The sequence below is a fragment of the Urocitellus parryii genome, chromosome 4 (genome assembly GCF_045843805.1).
Source record: "Urocitellus parryii isolate mUroPar1 chromosome 4, mUroPar1.hap1, whole genome shotgun sequence".
Taxonomy (NCBI): Eukaryota; Metazoa; Chordata; class Mammalia; order Rodentia; family Sciuridae; genus Urocitellus; species Urocitellus parryii.
In genome coordinates, this window is record NC_135534.1 from 23205026 (window position 1) to 23224550 (window position 19525).

The 19525-nt window shown below is 39.7% G+C and overlaps 1 protein-coding gene across 2 annotated transcripts in view; it reads right to left on the reverse strand.

Moving 5' to 3' along the window:
* Positions 1 to 18811, reverse strand: part of Alkbh3 (alkB homolog 3, alpha-ketoglutarate dependent dioxygenase) — a 37954-nt gene extending 19143 nt beyond the window's left edge. Inside the window, exons 1-8 of one of the 2 annotated variants that reach the window (XM_077797468.1) lie at positions 18730 to 18811; positions 15872 to 16020; positions 15404 to 15507; positions 14489 to 14523; positions 11884 to 11931; positions 10420 to 10523; positions 8691 to 8779; positions 2863 to 3072 (exon numbers count right to left, since the gene is read on the reverse strand). In XM_077797468.1, the coding sequence (XP_077653594.1) occupies positions 2863 to 3072; positions 8691 to 8779; positions 10420 to 10523; positions 11884 to 11931; positions 14489 to 14523; positions 15404 to 15507; positions 15872 to 15950 (669 nt within the window). In that variant the 5' untranslated portion in view covers positions 15951 to 16020; positions 18730 to 18811. Of the gene's footprint in view, positions 1 to 2862; positions 3073 to 8690; positions 8780 to 10419; positions 10524 to 11883; positions 11932 to 14488; positions 14524 to 15403; positions 15508 to 15871; positions 16021 to 18725 lie in introns of both variants that reach the window. The other variant, XM_026405095.2, reaches the window with a different exon arrangement.
* Between the last annotated feature and the right edge of the window lie 714 nt (positions 18812 to 19525).

Here is a 19525-nt window from a genome sequence, read left to right on the forward strand (position 1 = left end):
TGACAGACATGACAATTACAACCTATGGCAGCGTTCTGTGATAGATCTCTAAGAGTTACAGAAAGTCAGACTCCTACAAAGCCCACACAGAAGATTAAACTAATTTATACTTTTGAATTTATGCTTTACCTTGGGTAGTATGAATCAAGAGTTACGTTCCCAGAGCTATCATCTGAGTTTAGAGAGTAGACAATGATTTGCAATAACCATTTCCCTTCAAAAGGATCACTGAAGATATATACTCTAATGGCTGCCAACTTAAAGAAAAGCTTCTGCCATTCTAGTTTAGTGACACTGGTGAAGCCCCAGATTTTTGGAATCTATTAATGAAGTCTGAAGGAGTCTTTTCGCATACTTAAACTTGTGTCCTGTTTACCCAAGAATGAGCATCTGAGGCGTATTCACTGATGAGTGATTATATATCAACTTTCCCCATCTTAAACAAAAGAGAGAATTCAGAAGATACATGAAAATTGTGACACATTCAATGAGAATTAGGACTAGGCCAGAAGCTGAAAGTTCCTACAGCCAACAATGTGAGGTACTGACATCTTTATATATCTTCTCCAACCCTTTCCTCAGCAAGCATTGTTTCAAGACCTCAGACAAATTGTCTGATTTGTTAGATTTATATTTCATCAAATCAGCTTCCATATATGGTGCAGATTCCTTGCTACTGGGAGACAATGAAGGGGACTTTGGCACTTTTTGAGTGTTTTATGTACTATACTTTCACTGGTGTTTCTAAAAATAAACTCCAAGAAATCTAAGAAAGAGAAAGCCTTAGTAATGGCAGTCTCTCTCTTTGTTCTAAGTGATTATCCACAGAAACAATGTTGTATATGGTTTTAATGGTCTCTGTGCACACATTAACCTGTCACATAACTTAAGTATATTACCAAGAAATAGCTATTGATTGCCACGTATTAGGTTTTTATGTGAGAAAATGAAGAGCTTCTACTGCCTGAAGAGGAGAAAGAAAGGGGTGTTTCTGGGCACCAGAACATTGTTAATGCTTAGTAGTAGGAAACTGCTTGTATAGTAAAACTAACTACCCAGAAGGCATACTTTAGGAATTTTTAAGCTCCAATCTATAAATAGGCCCCACATTTTTCCCCAAAGGGGTGGTGGTACTGACTGTCTGTGTGTAAAGAAACAGTGAATGAATACTTAAATACTTAGCAACAAAGAAAATAACTGTGAAGCACTAAAGACAAGGATTATACTAAAGATGACATTCCTGAAGCTTATGTGCCAATCAGAAGGCTGGAAGGACAGCTGCAGAAGGAAGGTAAGCCTAGCTTCCAAGACCATGCCTGGCAGCATGATGGTGTTCATGCGTCTAGTTTGAGAAGGTCTTAACTTAAATAATGAGACACACAGTGTTTCTCTGTGATTCATAAAACAGGAATCATCTCAAGGGCAAGATGAATTCTTCACAAGCATGAATCTGGGATTTAACTGAGTGAGTGCTCTGTACACAAACACAACCAAATCTAACAAGAATACAGCAAAGGCTGGGGAGCTTGATTCTCAAGTGGCACTCCTAGGTACATGGAGGCTGCTTGCCAGTGACAATGTAAAGTCTATTCAAGTGCTAAGGGAACAAGCTGATAAGACACTGGCAAGACACAATTCCCTGCCAACCATAACCAAAGTTTCTATGTAAACAAAAGCAAAGAAAAACTAATTAATGGAAATTATACCAATAAAAGTGCTTATTGGCATACATTCAGAATAACTCAATATGCTCCAAAATACCCACAGCATGGAACCCAATACACCCCAGAAAGGCAGCCCAGGGCCCCTTAATTGTATTCTTAGAGAAGTATATCTGATGAAGAACAGACTCAGCACTGAGTGACTAATAAGGATGTGGCCTAGATTAGGTCATGTTCAAAAATCAGCCTACTGGCCTCCACAGTTGACTGGGTCTGGTTTAATGATGCAAGCTGAATAATCAGGATCCTTGGTTAAGAAGAGACACAAACCCTGGAAATAAGATAATGTGGTGGAAGTTTACTCTTTTCTTGGAGTCCCTGCTACTTCTGTATCTTTGTCTTGAGTTCTACACTTTTGATTTTAAAAACTTAGGGCTGGCAGTGTGTGTAGCTCAGTAGTATAGTGCACGCTTATCATGTGGGAGGCCCTGGGTTTAATCCCCAGCACCAAAAAAAAAAAAAAAAAAAAAATTAATAGCCCTAGTATCAAATTTCATGCAAGTGAGGTAAGAGCTGGATGAGAAACTGAAATCATCACACAGTTCAGTCACTGCTTTTCTAAGTGAATTTAGATGATAACCTCTGGTAATCTGGCTTTTAGTTTCCTCTCTCCAAAAGAGAGGTTCATGAATCTTTCAGGAGAAGGCTTAGGAGGAACAAAGGTGCATGTGACACTCTCTCGCGGCACAAGGCCCGGGCTGTCATGAAGAGCATTTAAAATGAAGGCTTCTTCAGGGGCATCTTTCCTGAAGCTCTTTACTTTCCCTTCTTGCTCCACGAGCTTGAGTTACCCTGTAAGCCCTCCATCATAGCATTTACCACAATTGCAATTATTTGCGTAATTAGCAACATCTTCTACCTCCACTAAATGCATCTCCATGAGGACAGGACTGTCAGTTCTTTCAGTCAATGGACATGACCCCCAACACCGAGATGGTGCAGGCATTCCTGTTGGATATGTAAATGAACAAGCGGGCACTCTGGAGGCCAGAAGCTTACTATGGGCAAGCAATCAGTTGAACATGTTTTCTCAGCAACACCCACACTTGTATCCTCTCTGTCTGCAGATAGGAGCTTCTAGGAGCTCTACTTTCTTCACAGAGTAATAGGAGGCAGGGTGAGACAAAAAAGAAATACTTACAGGTGGGGGCTTCTTTCTCATCTCAAATGTGCGTGTGGCGCCAAAACTGAGTGAAGCGATGACGGGGCACCTCCCTAGTGAAGGTTCATCATCGCTGTGCCAGTCCACACTGTCCTTCTCGTTCCGATAAAGATTGCAGAGTAAGGAGTTGAAGGTGTGGCCAGTGTTCCCCTCAATGCGGTTCTTCAGGGTGCTCAGCACAGGAGGCCACTGTAGTCAACAGGTCAAGGACAGTGCAGAGGCAGTTTCACAGGCACGAGATGGCAGCCATATGGAAAAAGAAAGAAAGGGCAAATAGGTCAAGTTATAAATGGGGGCATGGAATAAGCAAACCACACGGAATGGAGTAAACAGTAAGCAAGAAGAGTTAGCCTAATTTCCTTCCATCATTTTAATTTTGAAGCAAGTTAACCTGTGGAATGTTGTAAAAGTACTAAATTTGGTACAGCAATGTCAAAACCAGGGCCTCTCTACCCACCTCATCTCTCTCGTGTTAAATACATGGCCCTCACCAAAAAGCAAATGTCAACATATTCAGGGCAGTTCCTGTGGTAAGTTATCAGGGTGGCAAGTGAAGCAAAGAAGCTGATGGGCAGCCAAGTAGCACAAACCCAGACAGAAGTCTGAGGAGGGAAAGAACTCCTCACTGGATGTCCCTCTGTTCAATCTATTCTTACTTGATTCTCAAGGGCAGAGTTGCTTTTAAAAAAAGACATTTAATACTTCGAGTGGCTAACTTCCTAAAAACAGAACCTGGAGGGGAAAAAATTCTTTTCTACAGAATAGGAATCATGACCTGCCCTGAACATTGTAAGGGCTGTAAACTCCAGCAGACTTCATGGGATACCACAGCCCTGCCTCCTGTGCCCTGAGTTCACTGAGGTAGTGCGTATTTAGAACTGTCAGGGGCTACACTTTCCACAGGAAGCTCCTATGTGAAGCTTGTCATGCTGAGGATTGAACCCAGGGCTATGTGCATGCAAGGCTCGCACTCTACAAACTGAGCTATATCCCTATCCCCAATAGTATTATTTTTAAAACAATATAAGACTATTCAGTGTTTGCACTATTTTAAACTTGCACTGGAATTTGCACTGTTTTGAATTTTTGCTAGAATTCCTTAACTTCCAGAAATCTCAAGGGTTCTATAGGTACTTTAGGACAGTGTTTTTTAAGCTTTATCCTATCAAAATTATTGAGGACCCCAAAGAACTTTTGTTTATATAGATTACTGCTATTGATATTTACCATATTAAAAATTAAGACTGATGATCTGGGAATATGGCTCTGTGGTAGAATGTTTGCCTAGCATGTGTGAGGTGCTGGGTTCAATTCCAAAGAAAGAAAGAGAGAGAAAGAAAGAAAGAAAAAGATTAAATTATTGATTAATTTATTTAAAGTACAATAACAAATCCATTACATGTTAATATAAATATTCTGTTATAAAAATAACTATAATTTGTAATGCAAAAAATTGTTTTATAAATCTCTAAAATGTCTGACAATAGAAGTAAGATAATTCTTCTTTTATGATTCTGTATTCAGTATGTTAAAATGTTATTTTCATTGAAGTACATGAAAAAAAAAATTAGCTTCACCCAAATATGTAGTTTACAGTTCTTTCAAATAATGTGGCATCTGAAACCATTTTAAACTTTTTGAGTTCTTTTTTGTTGTTGTTTGTTTTTTTTGGGGGGGGGGGCTAGGGGATACCAAGAATTGAAATGACGGGCATTCAACCACTGAGCTACATCCTCAGTCCTATATTTGTATTTTATTTAGAGATAGGGTCTCACTAGTTGCTTAGCACCTCACTTTTGCTGAGGCTGGCTTTGAACTTGCAATCCTCCTGCCTCAGCCTACCAAGCCTCTGGGATTACAAGTTTGCACCACCACACCCAGCAAACTTTTTGTATTCTTTTGCATTTAAATCTACTGGTCCAGCTTGCACTTTGAATGAAATCTTTAACCCAATATTATTTCATAACATTCCCCAGGATCATATGGAAAATACTAGTTCAACTGAGTTACTATACAGATTTTCTAGACATTGAAACATTTCATTATACAACAACAAAACTCACATCCATTAATACTATACTGACATCGTCAGAAAAGTCTAAGTAATAGGAAGAAGTCAGGCTTAAAGTAATGGATACCAGTTTTTCAAAGTTCTAATTCTTGTCCAAGTTCAACTTCTATCATTAGTAATAAATCCTGTTTGTTGTTTTCCTTGAAGTGACACCGACTTCATTCATTTATGAGGAAATAGATACCAAGCACTCAAGTCTGAATAACCAGTCTGTTTCTTATTGTTCTTCTAAATAATAATAGCCCATGAAAAAAAGCAGCTAGTTCAGCTTTAAGCTCAAACAAATGCTTTCTGGTTTGTAGCAGGTGCTTTGTGTGTACTTTCAATTTCATCCAACTAGTAGGAAGACATGCACTCAAAAGCCAAGATTTAAGAAAACTAATAATGTCTACTCATCATGAAGGGAAATTCTTAAATGAAATCAGCATTTTTTAAACTTTAAACTGGAAGTGCACGGTGGTGAAGAACACAATGACTACCAGTATAGCTAGGTGACAATGCTTACTTAATTCATGCTACAGTGCCACCAATTTTATTCTCTAGCACTTTTGTAACATCAGTGCAAATCAAAACAGTGTAAACACTGAATAGTCTTATATTATTTTAAAAATAATACTATTGGGGCTGGGTATATAGCTCAGTTTGTAGTATGTGCCTTGTATGCACATAGCCCTGGGTTCAATCCCCAGCACAACAACATTATAATAATAATAATACTATTGAAGATCCCCCATAAAAGGTTTCATGGACTACTTTCCAGAGATCCAAAGCTTATTCCTCAAGAACTGTGACTCTGAAGAACTCCTCAAATGTCTGTGTACATGTTTGGTACTGACAGAACAGGTGTTTGGCAAAGGCAAGCACAACATTATTAAGTATGTCACATGGTTACTGTCAGGTAAAAGTGCCAGGGAAGCATATGTGAGCATCGCTCATTGAAATGGAAACCATGTTTGAAGGTGGGTGTCCTTGTTATAGTTATCAGCATTATATCCTAAGCAGAGCATTTTAAAAAATAAACAGTGACAACAAAGAAAACTTGGATCAATACAACAAAAATGTTATTAAACTAACCTATGTTCAAGAGAACAAATTCCAAAGTGAAATTCCAAAAATAATGTCAGTAATCTGTAATTCCTATTTATTTTACAGCTTTAAACTTATCTTCATGGAGCTAAAGATCAGATACTAGAATAAGAAAACCAAGATATAAAGGAGAAAGGTAGTGTTTCTATAATGTGACTGTGAATCTAATTAGCACCTCCCTGATTTACTTTTGGGGCTAAGCACTGTGATAACATCAAGTTTGCATTACATTTTGAAGTGGGTATATATTTTTTTCTTGGTTATTTCTGGTAGTTGAAGTAGATAGAAAGGGAGAAAAACAGGGATAATGAACTAGAGGATTAATTTAGACTCTTTAACCAATACTCTATATACAGATCCTTCAGAACTGAATGTCTAAATTAAAATTCAGTGTCATCTCACTGTTCAGTGAAGACATTCTATCCTTAAAAGACATTTGAGAAAAAGAGTATGAGAAAACAAAAATCACAGAGGAAAAAGATTTCAAACAATGTTTTGCAGAGTCCTAGGTACCAGGAAGGTGGTCAGAGTCTACAGTATGAGAAGGGGTAACCAAGATGGTGGCATTCTCAGCCAGTCAGTGCTTGGATCTGGTTTACCCACTGGGTCCACATAAGATTTATTTGGAACAAATCTTATAAAACAAAATTAAAAACATATGACTGAACCTGACTCTTTCCCATTGGATGTTAAGCTTGAGGTCATAATGATTTCTAAATTTAAAATGTACCCCGACATGCATATACACTGTGAATCCTCCTTTAAAAAAAAATAACAGAGAAAGGGGCAACTTCAAGACAGTATATAAATAAACTAAATCTATTAACAAAAAATTCCAGATTAAAGAATTCCAATATGATAATCTTAATATCCAACAAAAGTAGCTTGCTTAAAATAAGTTATGGAACATCATGCAGCTTTTAAATATGGTGAAGAATATTTAATGGCACTAAAGAATGTTAATGATATATAGCTAAATGGAACAGAGTAGACATAATTGATCTTTTTTTTAATGTATTTTTTTAATATTTATTTTTTAGGTGTAGATGGACACAACACAATGCCTTTATTTTTATGTGGTGCTGAGGATCGAACCCGGGTCCCACCCGTGTTAGGCGAAAGCTCTACCGCTGAGCCACAATCCCAGCACAATTGATCTTATTTTGATAGAAAAATTCCTCTACATATCTTTGCCTAAAGTAAAAAAGACTGGAACTAAAACACCAGGTGGGAAAAAAAATACAAAAATTTTAGAACTCTCCTTTATGTTATTTTAAGTTTCTTCATTTCAAATAATAAGCACACATTACATTGTTTAAAAAAGATTTGTCATACAAAATTATTTTGAAGGGTTGTCAAAAAAAATTAAAAGTCCCCCAGAGTGAAAGACAATAAGAAACTCTATTCAGCAAATCTCATATGACACATTTACTTTGAAATGGTGCTTCTTCATCAGGGCAGTTATGCCTCAGCAGATGTATGGCAAGGTCTGGAGTCACTTTGGTTGTCATGATAGTGTGAGAGGAGCCATTGGTCATGGACACCGCTACACATCCTACAATGCTCAAGACAGCCCTGCATCAAAGAATTATCCAGTCCAAAATGTCAGCAGCACTGAGGTTGAAAAACCCTGTTTTAAAGATCAACTAGAGTGAAAAAGAGCTTCTTCCCGACAGCCAGGTTAATCCCCAACTTCAGCTGTGACTGTTGACAAGAAGGTAATTAATTCTGACAAAAACAAGGGTAGTGGTGTATGTTGGACTGGCCTAATTCAAGTCTCTCCATGTTTCCAAATCAACCTCAGTTATAAAGGGTCTCGACACTTTCTTAGGTCACATTCTAAATACAGCCCTAGGAACCAAAGCATATCTCTTTTGTAAAAAATATCCCAGACAATGTTTTATCTGTGAACATTTTGGTAATTGGTGGTTTGTGTTTACGTATTACCATAAGTTCCAAAATGTGTCACATTTCTGTATACAAATGCCACAAGCAAAACTCCATTTTCTTCAGTCTCTTTCAATAAAGCATAACATTATTTGCCAAAGGCAAGATTCCAGGAACTAAACAGGGAGTTATTTCTTGGATCTTAATTCCATCCGCTGGACGAGTTTAATTTATATACTAAAATATCTTTGTCTACTGTCATGGAAATTTTTAAAAACCAAAAAAGCAGCAGAAACAAGCCAAAGTGGTAATAAGTTGGAAGTCTGAGGAAATATAGGCATAGAATGAATACAAAGTTAACAAAAATTTAAAAAGTCAGATTTTTTTTCATAAATAGCAAAGAAGTCTGAGAGATGGAAAAAGACATTCTAACCTCACTGGCTAGGCAGAAGGATATAGCCACACAACAAATGTGTAGCAGGGTGTACACAGAAGCCTGGGTAGGGAGGTATCAGGAGAAATAGTTCATGTTCTGAAATCCTGGACTCCAGTTCCAGCTTACTCTAGTTCCAGTTTTCACTCATCCTGAATTCATCTATGGATCAAGGATGACAAGCACAAAGTCTCAATTTTAAACCCAGAGGATTTTATGAACTAGTAACCCTCCTGTACCTTTGCAAGACAGCTTATTGTTACTCTATAGTTCTCAAAACTTACAATAGATAGTCTATAAAATTACACCAAGGACAATATTTCAACATACGTGAGGATTTGGTTCCATAGTGATTCTTGAATAAGTGTACGGAAGTTCTCCATACCATGCTGTAAGTCTTGGTTGTGGATAAGTTATATCTAAGAGAGAAAATACAGGGCTCTTGAGATGGTTTAGTGCTATTCAAGGTGTACCTACTGTGCGTCAACTATAGGCCTTGCAATGTGCAAGTGGTCAGGAGAAACACAGAGGAAGAGAGGGATGGGCTCTGACCCAGGTTCCAGCATCATGGACATGTTAGTTAGGCTTTGGTGAGTAGGACGGGTGGGTAGGGCTAGCAAGGAAGACGAGACAGAGAAGGCACAATAGCAGAAACAGCCTGAGCAAAGGCTCTGAGATGAGAACTGTGACTTGTTTGTTTCAGTGATGACATAAACAAGAGTCTCAAAAGGCAAGATATGGAGCCTGGACCCTTGCAAGCAGGAATTTGTGGCACCAATGTCCATGAGAGAAACAAGGCAAAGCAATCACCCCTGTGTTCAACACTGCACAAGCCCTTTTGATTCCAAATAAAGGAAAAGGGTTCTGATCAACTGTACCATACAGCTGGCTTTAGCCAGAAGTTTTTGATGTTTGAGTTTATTTAGAGAGGAAGCTATCTATAGATCTGCTGTTTTTCCCACAACTAATATCAATTACAACCACAGAAAGCAGCAGCAGCACTAGAGACGCAGCTCACCAGTAAAGTGTATGTTCAGCAGGGGCAAAGTCCCGAGTTTAAGCCTCAGTGCCAAAACAAACAAACAAACAAGACAGCTAACCTTGGCAAAGGCCTACTCACTATGTACCAGGCATTCTGTTAAGCGTTTATCATGCCTTATCTCATTTAATTAACACAACCACCATATAAGACAGGTATTATTATTATTAGCTCAACTTAAAGATATAAAAACCAAGGATTAGAGAGTTACTTAACTATAATTTGTTTAAAATTAACAATTACTTTGAATGACAGAGCAAGTATGGTATGCAACCAAAGCTGTGCTGTAGAAACTCCTGGGATTTGGGAGAAAGCTGCCCCATAAAAGCTAACTCCTGTTCTGATGTGTGAATAACAAAAATGAAGTCAGGATACATTGCCTCTTTCTTTACAGAAAATTTAAATTCACACAATGTACCAGGAAGGAAACACCGCGCTAGAGCACAGACGACCCCCAGTGACCATCTGTGGCATAACAGGCAGCGTTGGCTGTGGCTGCCTACAGAGGAAGGACAGGCTCCAGGTCAGGTAATAAATTCTGCTTCAGCTTCACAAGTTCAGTGAGTGCTGATGCTGAAACCAGAAGAAACTGGATCTTCTGGTGAAAGTAAAATGAAAATTAAAAGTCAATAAGAGTAAATGGAAAAAAAACGTATGCCAAATAGGATCAGAAAAAAAAGAAAACTCTGGACGCCTCCATGAAGAAAGAAGGAAGCTAGCATCTCTGGAAGTAACAGAGGGAGAAACCAACATAAAGGGAGTGTGTCAGCAGTGCAGGCAACCCAGCCTCCCTTGGCCCCTTGTGCTCTCACCATGGCCTCCCTGATGTCTGGGCCTTCACCAGAGTCTCTTCTGCCTGGAGTATTCCTGTCCCCTGTGACTAGCTATTTCCTGCTCCTCCTCAGGGTGTCAGGTCAAATCTCTGTTTAAGACTGGCTGTGGTGAGCAGAGGCAGAGACAGTGGAAAACACTCTGAGGGAGACCAAGGCAGTGCCACTGTCGCCTCGCAGATCTACTCACCCTCTCTGATGCCCATCCTCTGTTTCCAGGGGACGTCCCGGCAAAGCTGTTCCAACATCCAGTCAGCTTCTTTCAAGTCAAGGAAGCCAGGATACAAGCACACCCTTGAGGCAGAAAGAACTGCTATTAGCTAAAGAACATGGAAAAGACGGGTTAGATGTCTAACCCTGAGCAGTGTTCACCTGGATCCTCCCTCCTGTGGGTAGATGAAGTCATTTTGCCCCTGCATAGCAAGCAAAGGCTAATATCACCCAGGTCACAATGCTCCAGATATAAAATAAACTCCTTCCATGTTAAGCCAAATGAAGGGATACATGAGAGCTTCTACAGACTGATTCAAACACAACTCAGAATTTGAGTATTACCAAATAAAAATACCAAGAATTTAAAGGCCAGAAATTATCAGCATGTTTTTTAGCTGTGAAATCCTGGGAAAGTTAGTTAACTCTCCTGAAGCTTGGTTTTCTCATTTACAACCCAAAGATCATACTCGTCTTTAGTTTAACAACTAGTGGTCTTTTAAGAGACTATGCCAATTACACGGAAAGACAGAGATCATTAATGTCATTATCAAAATAAACAGATGCAAATGAGGATCCTTTCTCTCACTGAATGCATGTTTATTTCAACAATGCCAATTTAGCTCAAAATCATTTTGTGTATCTTTCCAAAGAAATGTTCTGAAAGCCCATGGGATAGTCTCTTGAAGAGCCTTGGTGGCAGCCAATCTTCACTCTGAAGGTGCATTCCATTATTCAAAATTCACCTGAAGCCACAACAAATTAACAATAAGCTGTAACCAAAGTAATGCAACTGTTTCTGTGTAGCTGTTAACTTTGCTTAAAAGGGGAGGTTCCAAGCAGGGTGATAATGACAACAGTGCCAATGAACTTTTTAGAGACTTCCAAGTCTAGCAGAAGATCCTCTAAGCAACTCACTTAGATGTGTAAGCTCTGCTATATTTGTTTTGAATGTTTCATTAATTTTATAGTGACAATTAGCGGGCTTATGCATTAAGGTGAGATTTTCAAAATGTTTTTAAAATAATAGCTAATGTCTTGTACTTTAACTACTGAAACCCACCCTAATGTAGCAATATAAATGACATGTAATACTATATAATTAGTATTTGTAAGTAATTCACAAAAAATAATACAATAATAATATAATGCAGCACTCACAGCAGAGAAGCCAAGGATAGACTAAACCCAACTCTAAAATGAAGTTACTACGCAGCTATAAAAGGACTCAATCTCTCGAGGCTTCTGTTCCTCATCTGAGAAGCTGGGGTAGTAATAGTGACTATATCTGACAGGGAGACTATGAAAATATTTTCACACTAGAATATTATATGTTACAAAATTCTTATTCCCCAAGAACTTAAAGTGCAGAAATTACAAGTCTGTTTTAACAGATTATAACTTGGTGATAATTACAGTCCCTTTCAAGTAAGGAGTCACTTACCTAGATACACCTGTGGGTGCCAGGCTGATTTCATACACACCCTCCTTGCTAAAGAAACAAAGGAAAGAGAGGTGTTAGCACGAGGCATGGGGGAAGGGCTATCCTCTGGAGTCTTAAACTCTGGCTCACTAAAATCACATAACCAGAGAGCACTAGGAGGGAGGCACAACCCCACCTTCCTCTACCACTGAAATAAACAGCAAGGTGGTGGTACATCATTAACAGCACTGTGAACAGAACGCAGACAGGGTCAGCCCACGGAGACAAAAGTGGAACAAAATAAATTCTCATTCTCTTTCATATTTCACCCGTAATTTAGCCTGGAATCCATTACACAAAAGGTTATCAATAGACACAAAGAAATGGAGTTATCTTCCCTTTGGAGAATTTGGAATAGGGTGTATTTACATCCTGTAAATAACAAGCACATCCTGGGGCTCTGTGCTTCTATTGCTTTCAAAGACACGTTAATGTGGTTTCTCCTCAGAGTAAATTCCTTTAATGGCTGCCCAAAATTGCCTTCAAGGTCTTCATGATCTGACTTCCTCTCTGAAAGCTCCCACAGACTCATTATCCTCCAGCAACAACTGACCATTGGAATCTGCTGAACGTACATGTGGCTGCATTTCTAAGCCCGTGCGTGTTGGAAGGCCTTCCTGCCATCCAGCATCGCTAACCCAATCCATCTTCAGCTTTGGTACCCTGGAAAATTATAATTTACCCTTCAAAAATTTCACTCAGCATCACCTATAAACAATTCCTGATCTTGAATCCATACAAATACTGTTATCAATCTCATCCTGTGACTAGTATTAGTACACACATACCTACCTACTGTTCTACCATGTACAAGATTATAATTTGTTTACATGTCTATTCCATTTTCTAGATGACAGTCCCTTGGGAACAAGGAGTGGGATGGTATAGTTCCCTATTGCCTGCACATAGCAGATGGGCAAAAAAGTTTACTGAAATAAATCAAATGTGGAAAAGTATAGAAATGTTGCAGATGCGCAGGGTGTGCTAGACCTGGAAAAACAGCCCAGACTGGACAGGTCCATCAATCAAGACAACTGTGTCAGATCCTTCTTACAGAGAATATGCAAAGGGTCAGGTTTCAATATCACCTTCTGTTATAGGAGTTAGTGGTTCATGATCTCTGATCTCTTACAGACCCTTTAAGCCAAAAATAAAGAAATTACCTATACAGTCTATACAATAATGCCACATTTCTGTAAATTATCTACATAATCTCCTGGTGTATGAGCGTGAATACAAGTTTTAATATGATATATTTTGGCTTATATTTAGAAACTGGCTCACCCTTAATATGGAACACATTTCTGATTATTAAAAATATAAAATTTTGCAAAGTTAACTTTAGATAACAAGAATTAACAAACCCTAGAGCAAACAGGAATGGATTTTGTCATCCTTCTCTTGACTTACAAACTGACAATTACCTATTTTTTTTTTCAGCCTGAATGTCCCATTTGGAATGGGTTTTGCTTATTCCCTTTATCGTCAATGAAGGAAGTGGTATACTAATTTTTTTTTAAATCAAAGACCATTAGAACTAGATTAAGCCTTGAGTGATATGCAATCCAAATTCTTAATTTTACAGATAAGGAAACTAAAATCCAGAGAGATGAGAAGAACTTAACTCAGGATTAGTTATAAAGTTAACTAGTGACAAAGTGAAGACTAGATATTTTCCTTGAAGTATGTTGACATTTGTGTTGGTTTCAAATTCTTCTATGTTATGTTATGTTATTTGGCTATTTCAGTTTGGCTTAAATAGCCAAATAACATAACAGATGGCTCATGGGTAAGAACACACACTTAAAGCTAATTTGCTAAAATGAAAGGATAGGTTTTATTTTTTTTTTAATTTTTTATTTTAGTTGGACACAATATCTTTATTTTGTTTATTTTTATGTGGTGCTGAGGATTGACCCAGGGCCTCGCACTTGCTAGGCAAGCACTCTACGGCTGAGCCACAACCCCAGCCCAGGATAGGTTTTATTGACAATTTATTTATATCAGATGGAAACTGAGAACCAGGAGAGAAGGCAAAGCAACTCTCTCCAATTTTGGATAAGAACCATTTTTGACACAGATCAATACAAGAGGAATATTTAGTATCATTTAAATTGCTATGAAACAATCATGTGGTTTTAATAAATGGGCGTGTAAGGTCATCTGGATTGCTAGCAGCTCTCATGAGCACAACTAGTAAAATGGTACTTCAAGACTTCTCAAAAAGCCATGGTCAGATGACTCAGAAAAAATTCCCCTCTGTCTTTAGCAAGAGATGTTTTAGCTTACTGTCGGCAGATATCAATGAAATACAGCCAGGAAATCTATACCAGAATCAAAATTTAATGTACTGAGGTCTTGTTGCATTTTCCATATGATCAGCAGATTCAGAAAGTTCTCCCAAAAGATCAAGTTCAAAGACATCTGAGATGGACACATTCCAGCCTAAACTTAAGACACTTATTGGGCCATTCTCATCCAGCTAGAAAGTTCAGAGTGAGGGAAAGATCCTGGGTTCTCCCTTTCATTGTGGGCAACAATTACAGGAAGGCAGCAAGTTACTTACTCAATCACTCGTGGTTCTGGGGCTCTACGTACTACCTGCAAGGAAACAGGCAGATTTTAATTCTTGAGTGATTCCTAATCCTCAAGGAGACTCATTCACCACATCTTCTCATTTCTGGTCAAAATAAATCAGGTTTATAACTATCCCTTTTTTATTCCCACCTCTCACTATCCCATCAGAGATCCTCAATTCCACTCTTCAAAGAAGAAGATTTACTAGCAGACAGAAAAATACAATTAGAATTAATCAATTTTCCCACTGGCCAGCAGATCTGGAAAAACCTTCTTTACATAAAGGAGATTAAAAAAAAAAGAAGACATCATAAAATAAGGACATTTGGTAACTATTTTTGCAATAATTACTCTAGCAAGATGCCTGATTTTTAACTCCTTTTCCCCCCATATTATTAAAAAGTGAGAACTGGGATATAGATCGCTTGCCTAACATGTGCAAGGTCCTGCAATCAATCCCCAGCACAGCAAAAAAGAAAAAAAAATAAGTAAGAGAAACATTAAAAAGTGAACCTACTCTTTTTTCAGAAGAGACTCAAGCATTTTGCTACAATAAATGAAATTTCAATTCAATTCCAAAGACATCTGCTGTAGTATCACTGGAGACAGCATGGTTTAGAATTGTGAGAACTCATATTACCCACGCAAGCCCAAATCATGGCGTAAGTTCACCCATCTACTAATGGAACAGTCTCCCTGCCAAAAAAAAAAGGGTGGGGAGATAACATATGACCATAAACTGGGGAAGAATACAAATAATCCTCAGACATATGAGGGAACTGAAATATTTCACATTCCTTAATTATTATAGAATTTTTGCTCTGTTCTTCATTAGTAAATTTATTCAGTCACTATCTGAGTCCCTGCTATGTTTGTTACTGTTGAAGGAGAAACAAGACTTTACCTGCTGAGGTTCTCTAAACACAAACTCTCTGTCAGACAGATGAGGCTCCTTGTTCCTCCAGGTCTGACTAGAAGTCTGATGGAGATGGCTCCTAGCAGTGGTAGCTGAAATAGGAGAAGGATCACCTTAAGCCAAGGAAAAGTCCGTTCCCATAAACTTCTGCTGGGTAAGGACCAATAAAACCCACTTGGAGACAATATCTATGACATCACAAATTAATTGGTAAAGTCAATAGAAGACCTTGCACACTGTGAAGGGTTTGAGGTACTGACTAAATATGAGGAACACTAAAGACTGACCTTTAGCTCATCATAAACAAAATCAGACAAAATGCCAGCTATGTTTTAAACAATTCCTTAACATCAACTGAAATGGGAGTTTATTATAAGCCAAAAGGATATATAAAAAAAGAGGATGATAGCTGTCCACACCCATGAACACCCCCCCACAAGTCCTACAGGTTCTTGCCTGGCTTCGCTGCAGCCTGGCTCTGGGCAGGGGCAGCCCAGGCTCCCTGCACTCGGGCTCGCCTTCTTTTGTCTTCCATGTTGACCAAAAAGGTTTCTGCTCTGAGCTTTCAGATGATTTCATTCCTGATATAGACCACACAAAGATAGCTGTTAAAAAAAAAAAAAAAAAGCCCTTTTAGTTAGGATTGTGAAAGCTTATCCTATTAAGAGGTAATTATAATCCTCTCAGGCAAAAGAGATGGCTCAATAACAATCAGAGTTTCTACATAAATCCATTTCTGTCATCACAACATCTCAAACAAGGAGCCTACTAAGTCACTTGGGACTGCTCACTTATCCTTTGGAAGCTCATCATAGTACTTTTACTTCTTTCAGACATGCATATTAAGAAATTCTAAAACCAGGAACTATCACAAATTACATAAGGAAGCTGTAATACTCCCATTGTCCCCTATATGGACGTTGAGAAATAGGCTAAGATTCAGTTTCCAAGTACATTTCCATATTCCATTATCAAGCATCCCTAGAAGCTTATTAAAAGCACCCTCGGGCCAGACACAGTGGAGCATGCCTGTAAATCCCTGTGGCTAGGGAGTCTGGGGCATAAGGATCACAAGTTCAAAGCTAGCCTCAGCAACTTAGTGAGGCCCCGAGCAATTTAGCAAGACCCAGTCTCAAAATTAAAAAAGGCTGAGGATGTGGCTCAGCGGTAAAGTGCCCCGGGGTTCAATCTGTGGTACCCAAAACAAAAACAAAACAAAAAACACCCATGGCAAATGAACCTGGAGGACTTCATGCTATGTGAATAAGACAGGCATAGAAAGACAAATACTGGTGTAGAATCTGTCAAACTCATAAAAGTAAAGAGTAGATGGTGATTATTAGTGGCTAGGAGACAGGGACAGAAGGGGGAAATGAAAGACAATGGTCATAGGGTACAATGTTTCATTTAGACAAGAGGAGTGTTAGTAATCTAATACATGAAATGGTGACTGTACATTTCAAAACTGCTAAGAATCAATTTTAAATGTTTTTACCACAAATATGATAAGTTTATTAGGTGATAAATTTATTAGCTTGATTTAATCATTCTATAATGTAAACATATATTGAAACATCAATATGTATCCGATATACAATTATCATTAGTCAGTTAAAAATAAAATTTAAAAAGAAAATCAGGGCACAATGGTATGCACGTGTTGTAATCCCAGTTACTCAAGAGGCTGAAGCAGGTTCAAGGCCAATCTAGGCAACTCAGAAAGACTCTGCCTTAAAGGTGGGAAGTGGGTGCTGGAGATGTGGTGGAGCACCACCGGGTTCAATCTCCAGTATGGCCAGGTGTGGTGGAACACACCTATAATCCCATCAGCTTGGGAGGCTGAGGCAAGAGGATCACAAGTTCAAAGCCAGCCTCAGCAACTTAGCCAGGCCCTAAGCAACTTAGGGGAACCCTATATCTAAAATATAAAAAGGGGCTGAGGATGTGACTCAGTGGGTTCAATCCCTGGTACCAAAAAAAAAAAATCCAGTATATTAAAAAAAATTAAAAATATCTATGGCCTGCCTCCAGAAAAATCTGATTTAGGATAGATAAAGGTGTTATTCTTTATAAAAAACACTGTAGGGCTGCGGTTGTGGCTCAGTGGTAGAGCACTCGCCTAGCAGATGCAAGGCCCTGGGTTAGATCCTCAGCACCACATAAAAATAAATAAATAAAATAAAGGTATTATGTCCAACTACAACTAAAAATAAAAAATAAAAACACTGCAGATAATGTGCCAGTATGTATGTTGAGGAAATTAATAGTGGGTATATTAATATTAAAATTTAAATAAGTTCCAGTCTTTAATTGAAAAAAATCCACCTCATAACAGCCAGTAACACTGTCTTGATATTTTTGTCAATAAAAGCTTAACCCATTGTACAGAAGTATTCACAGCTACAAAAAAGGAAAACAAAGGATGTCAGGCCACATGTTCTGAATCTATAACTCGCTTCTTTAAGGGTCTTAAAAAGGTTCACATCTCAAGTTCTGTAAATAAAGTAACAAGTTCATTGTATAGCTTGTTTAGCTTACAGATTCCCAGGTCCCATGCCCCAAACGTTCAGATTCAATAGAGCTGAGCTGGGCTCAGGAATCTTACGTTTAACAATTTCTCCTAGATGATAAAAATTACTTCCTTTAATAAGTAGGGAGATGATAGGGGTTGCCATTTGCCTATAGGAGTACATGACATAATTAAAACCAGTTCTCTAGTCCCACGAGATGCGTGTCCCTGTTTGGCATTTTCTCTGAATTAAGGCCTTAAAATCTTAACACAACAACTAGCTGTCATCCCCAAAGGGGCCATGGCCTGCTTCACCCGCACACTCCGAGCACAGGGAAGCATGTGATTTGTCAGGGGCCAACTGCTGAAAAATCATATTCCAGATCCCCAACCCCACAGTCACTCCACTGTGGCGTCCCAAATCTGCCTGTTAGCCTCCAGCCCGGGATCCCTGTGCAGAGAAAGCTCAAGGCTCCTTCTGCAGGCACTCTGGGGCCTGCCAGGACTCGCTCCAACCACATCTGTCAGTTCCCAGCGGCATAACCTGTGACAGATGACTGCCCCTTTCTGAGCCCGCTTCTTCCTCAGTAAACAGAGAAATCAATACACACACCCCCCTTACGTTGGGGTGCGGATTAAGCGAGCCTTGTCCTGGATCAGGGCTGGTTCCTTTCCCTAATCTAGACCCTTCTCCTTAAGGAAGCCCAGGATGTGTCCCAGCGGCCACCCAGTAACGGACCTCAGGGGCGGCCCTCACACCCCCAGCCCGAGACCCCCCAGCGGAAAGCTCGGAGAGAGCACCTGCGGGCGGAGCGCGGCTCGGAGATCCAAAGTCGCTCCGCCTAAAAGCAGCGCCCGGGTGCCTGACCCTCCGCAGCCTGTGGTCCGACGGGGAACCTTAAGAATGAAGCACAGACTCAGGCATCTACCAACCACAGGACGCGGCGTCATGCACTTCCTTCAGACGTCACGGGCCAACGCGGCCGCTTCCGGTGCCCGGCTCGGAATCCGGGTAGCTCCACGTGCCCTGCGCCTGGAGGGCCGAGGCGCAGAAGAAGCTGAACCGGGTTGAAGCTGAGGGCAGGGATTGAAGGTGCTTGGGTGCGGGAGGACGGGGTCTGTCGAGGGAGGAAGTGAAGACACGCCTTCTAAGCCCAGGTCCTGGGGACGTGAACTCCTCGAAACTGGAGATGCGGAAAGAGTGACCGCGTCCCAGCGCAGCCGTTGGGAGAGCGAGGGACTTGGAGTACCAGGTCATAGTGCGCCCAACCAACGGATCTGCGTTTTGTCCTGAAACAGTGAAAGCCTAAGATGCGCGTCCTCTATGTTCACATTGCAGCCTGGACTTGCCTGGATCGTAGCATTGACGACCGGACCTGGGATCACGCCTTGTTGGTCTCTGCTCTACAGCGTTAAGCAAGGTTTGCCCGAGGGAACAGACCTAAATTCCAGTCCAAATGCCACCACTTCGTAGGTGTATATCACCTGGGGCTGATACTCCACTTCTTTTTCTAAATGGGCATGGTTACTGTTGGGAGAATTAAATGAAGTGATGTTTTTAAAGACTTTAGTACAGTGCCTGGAAAACAACAGAAATTCAA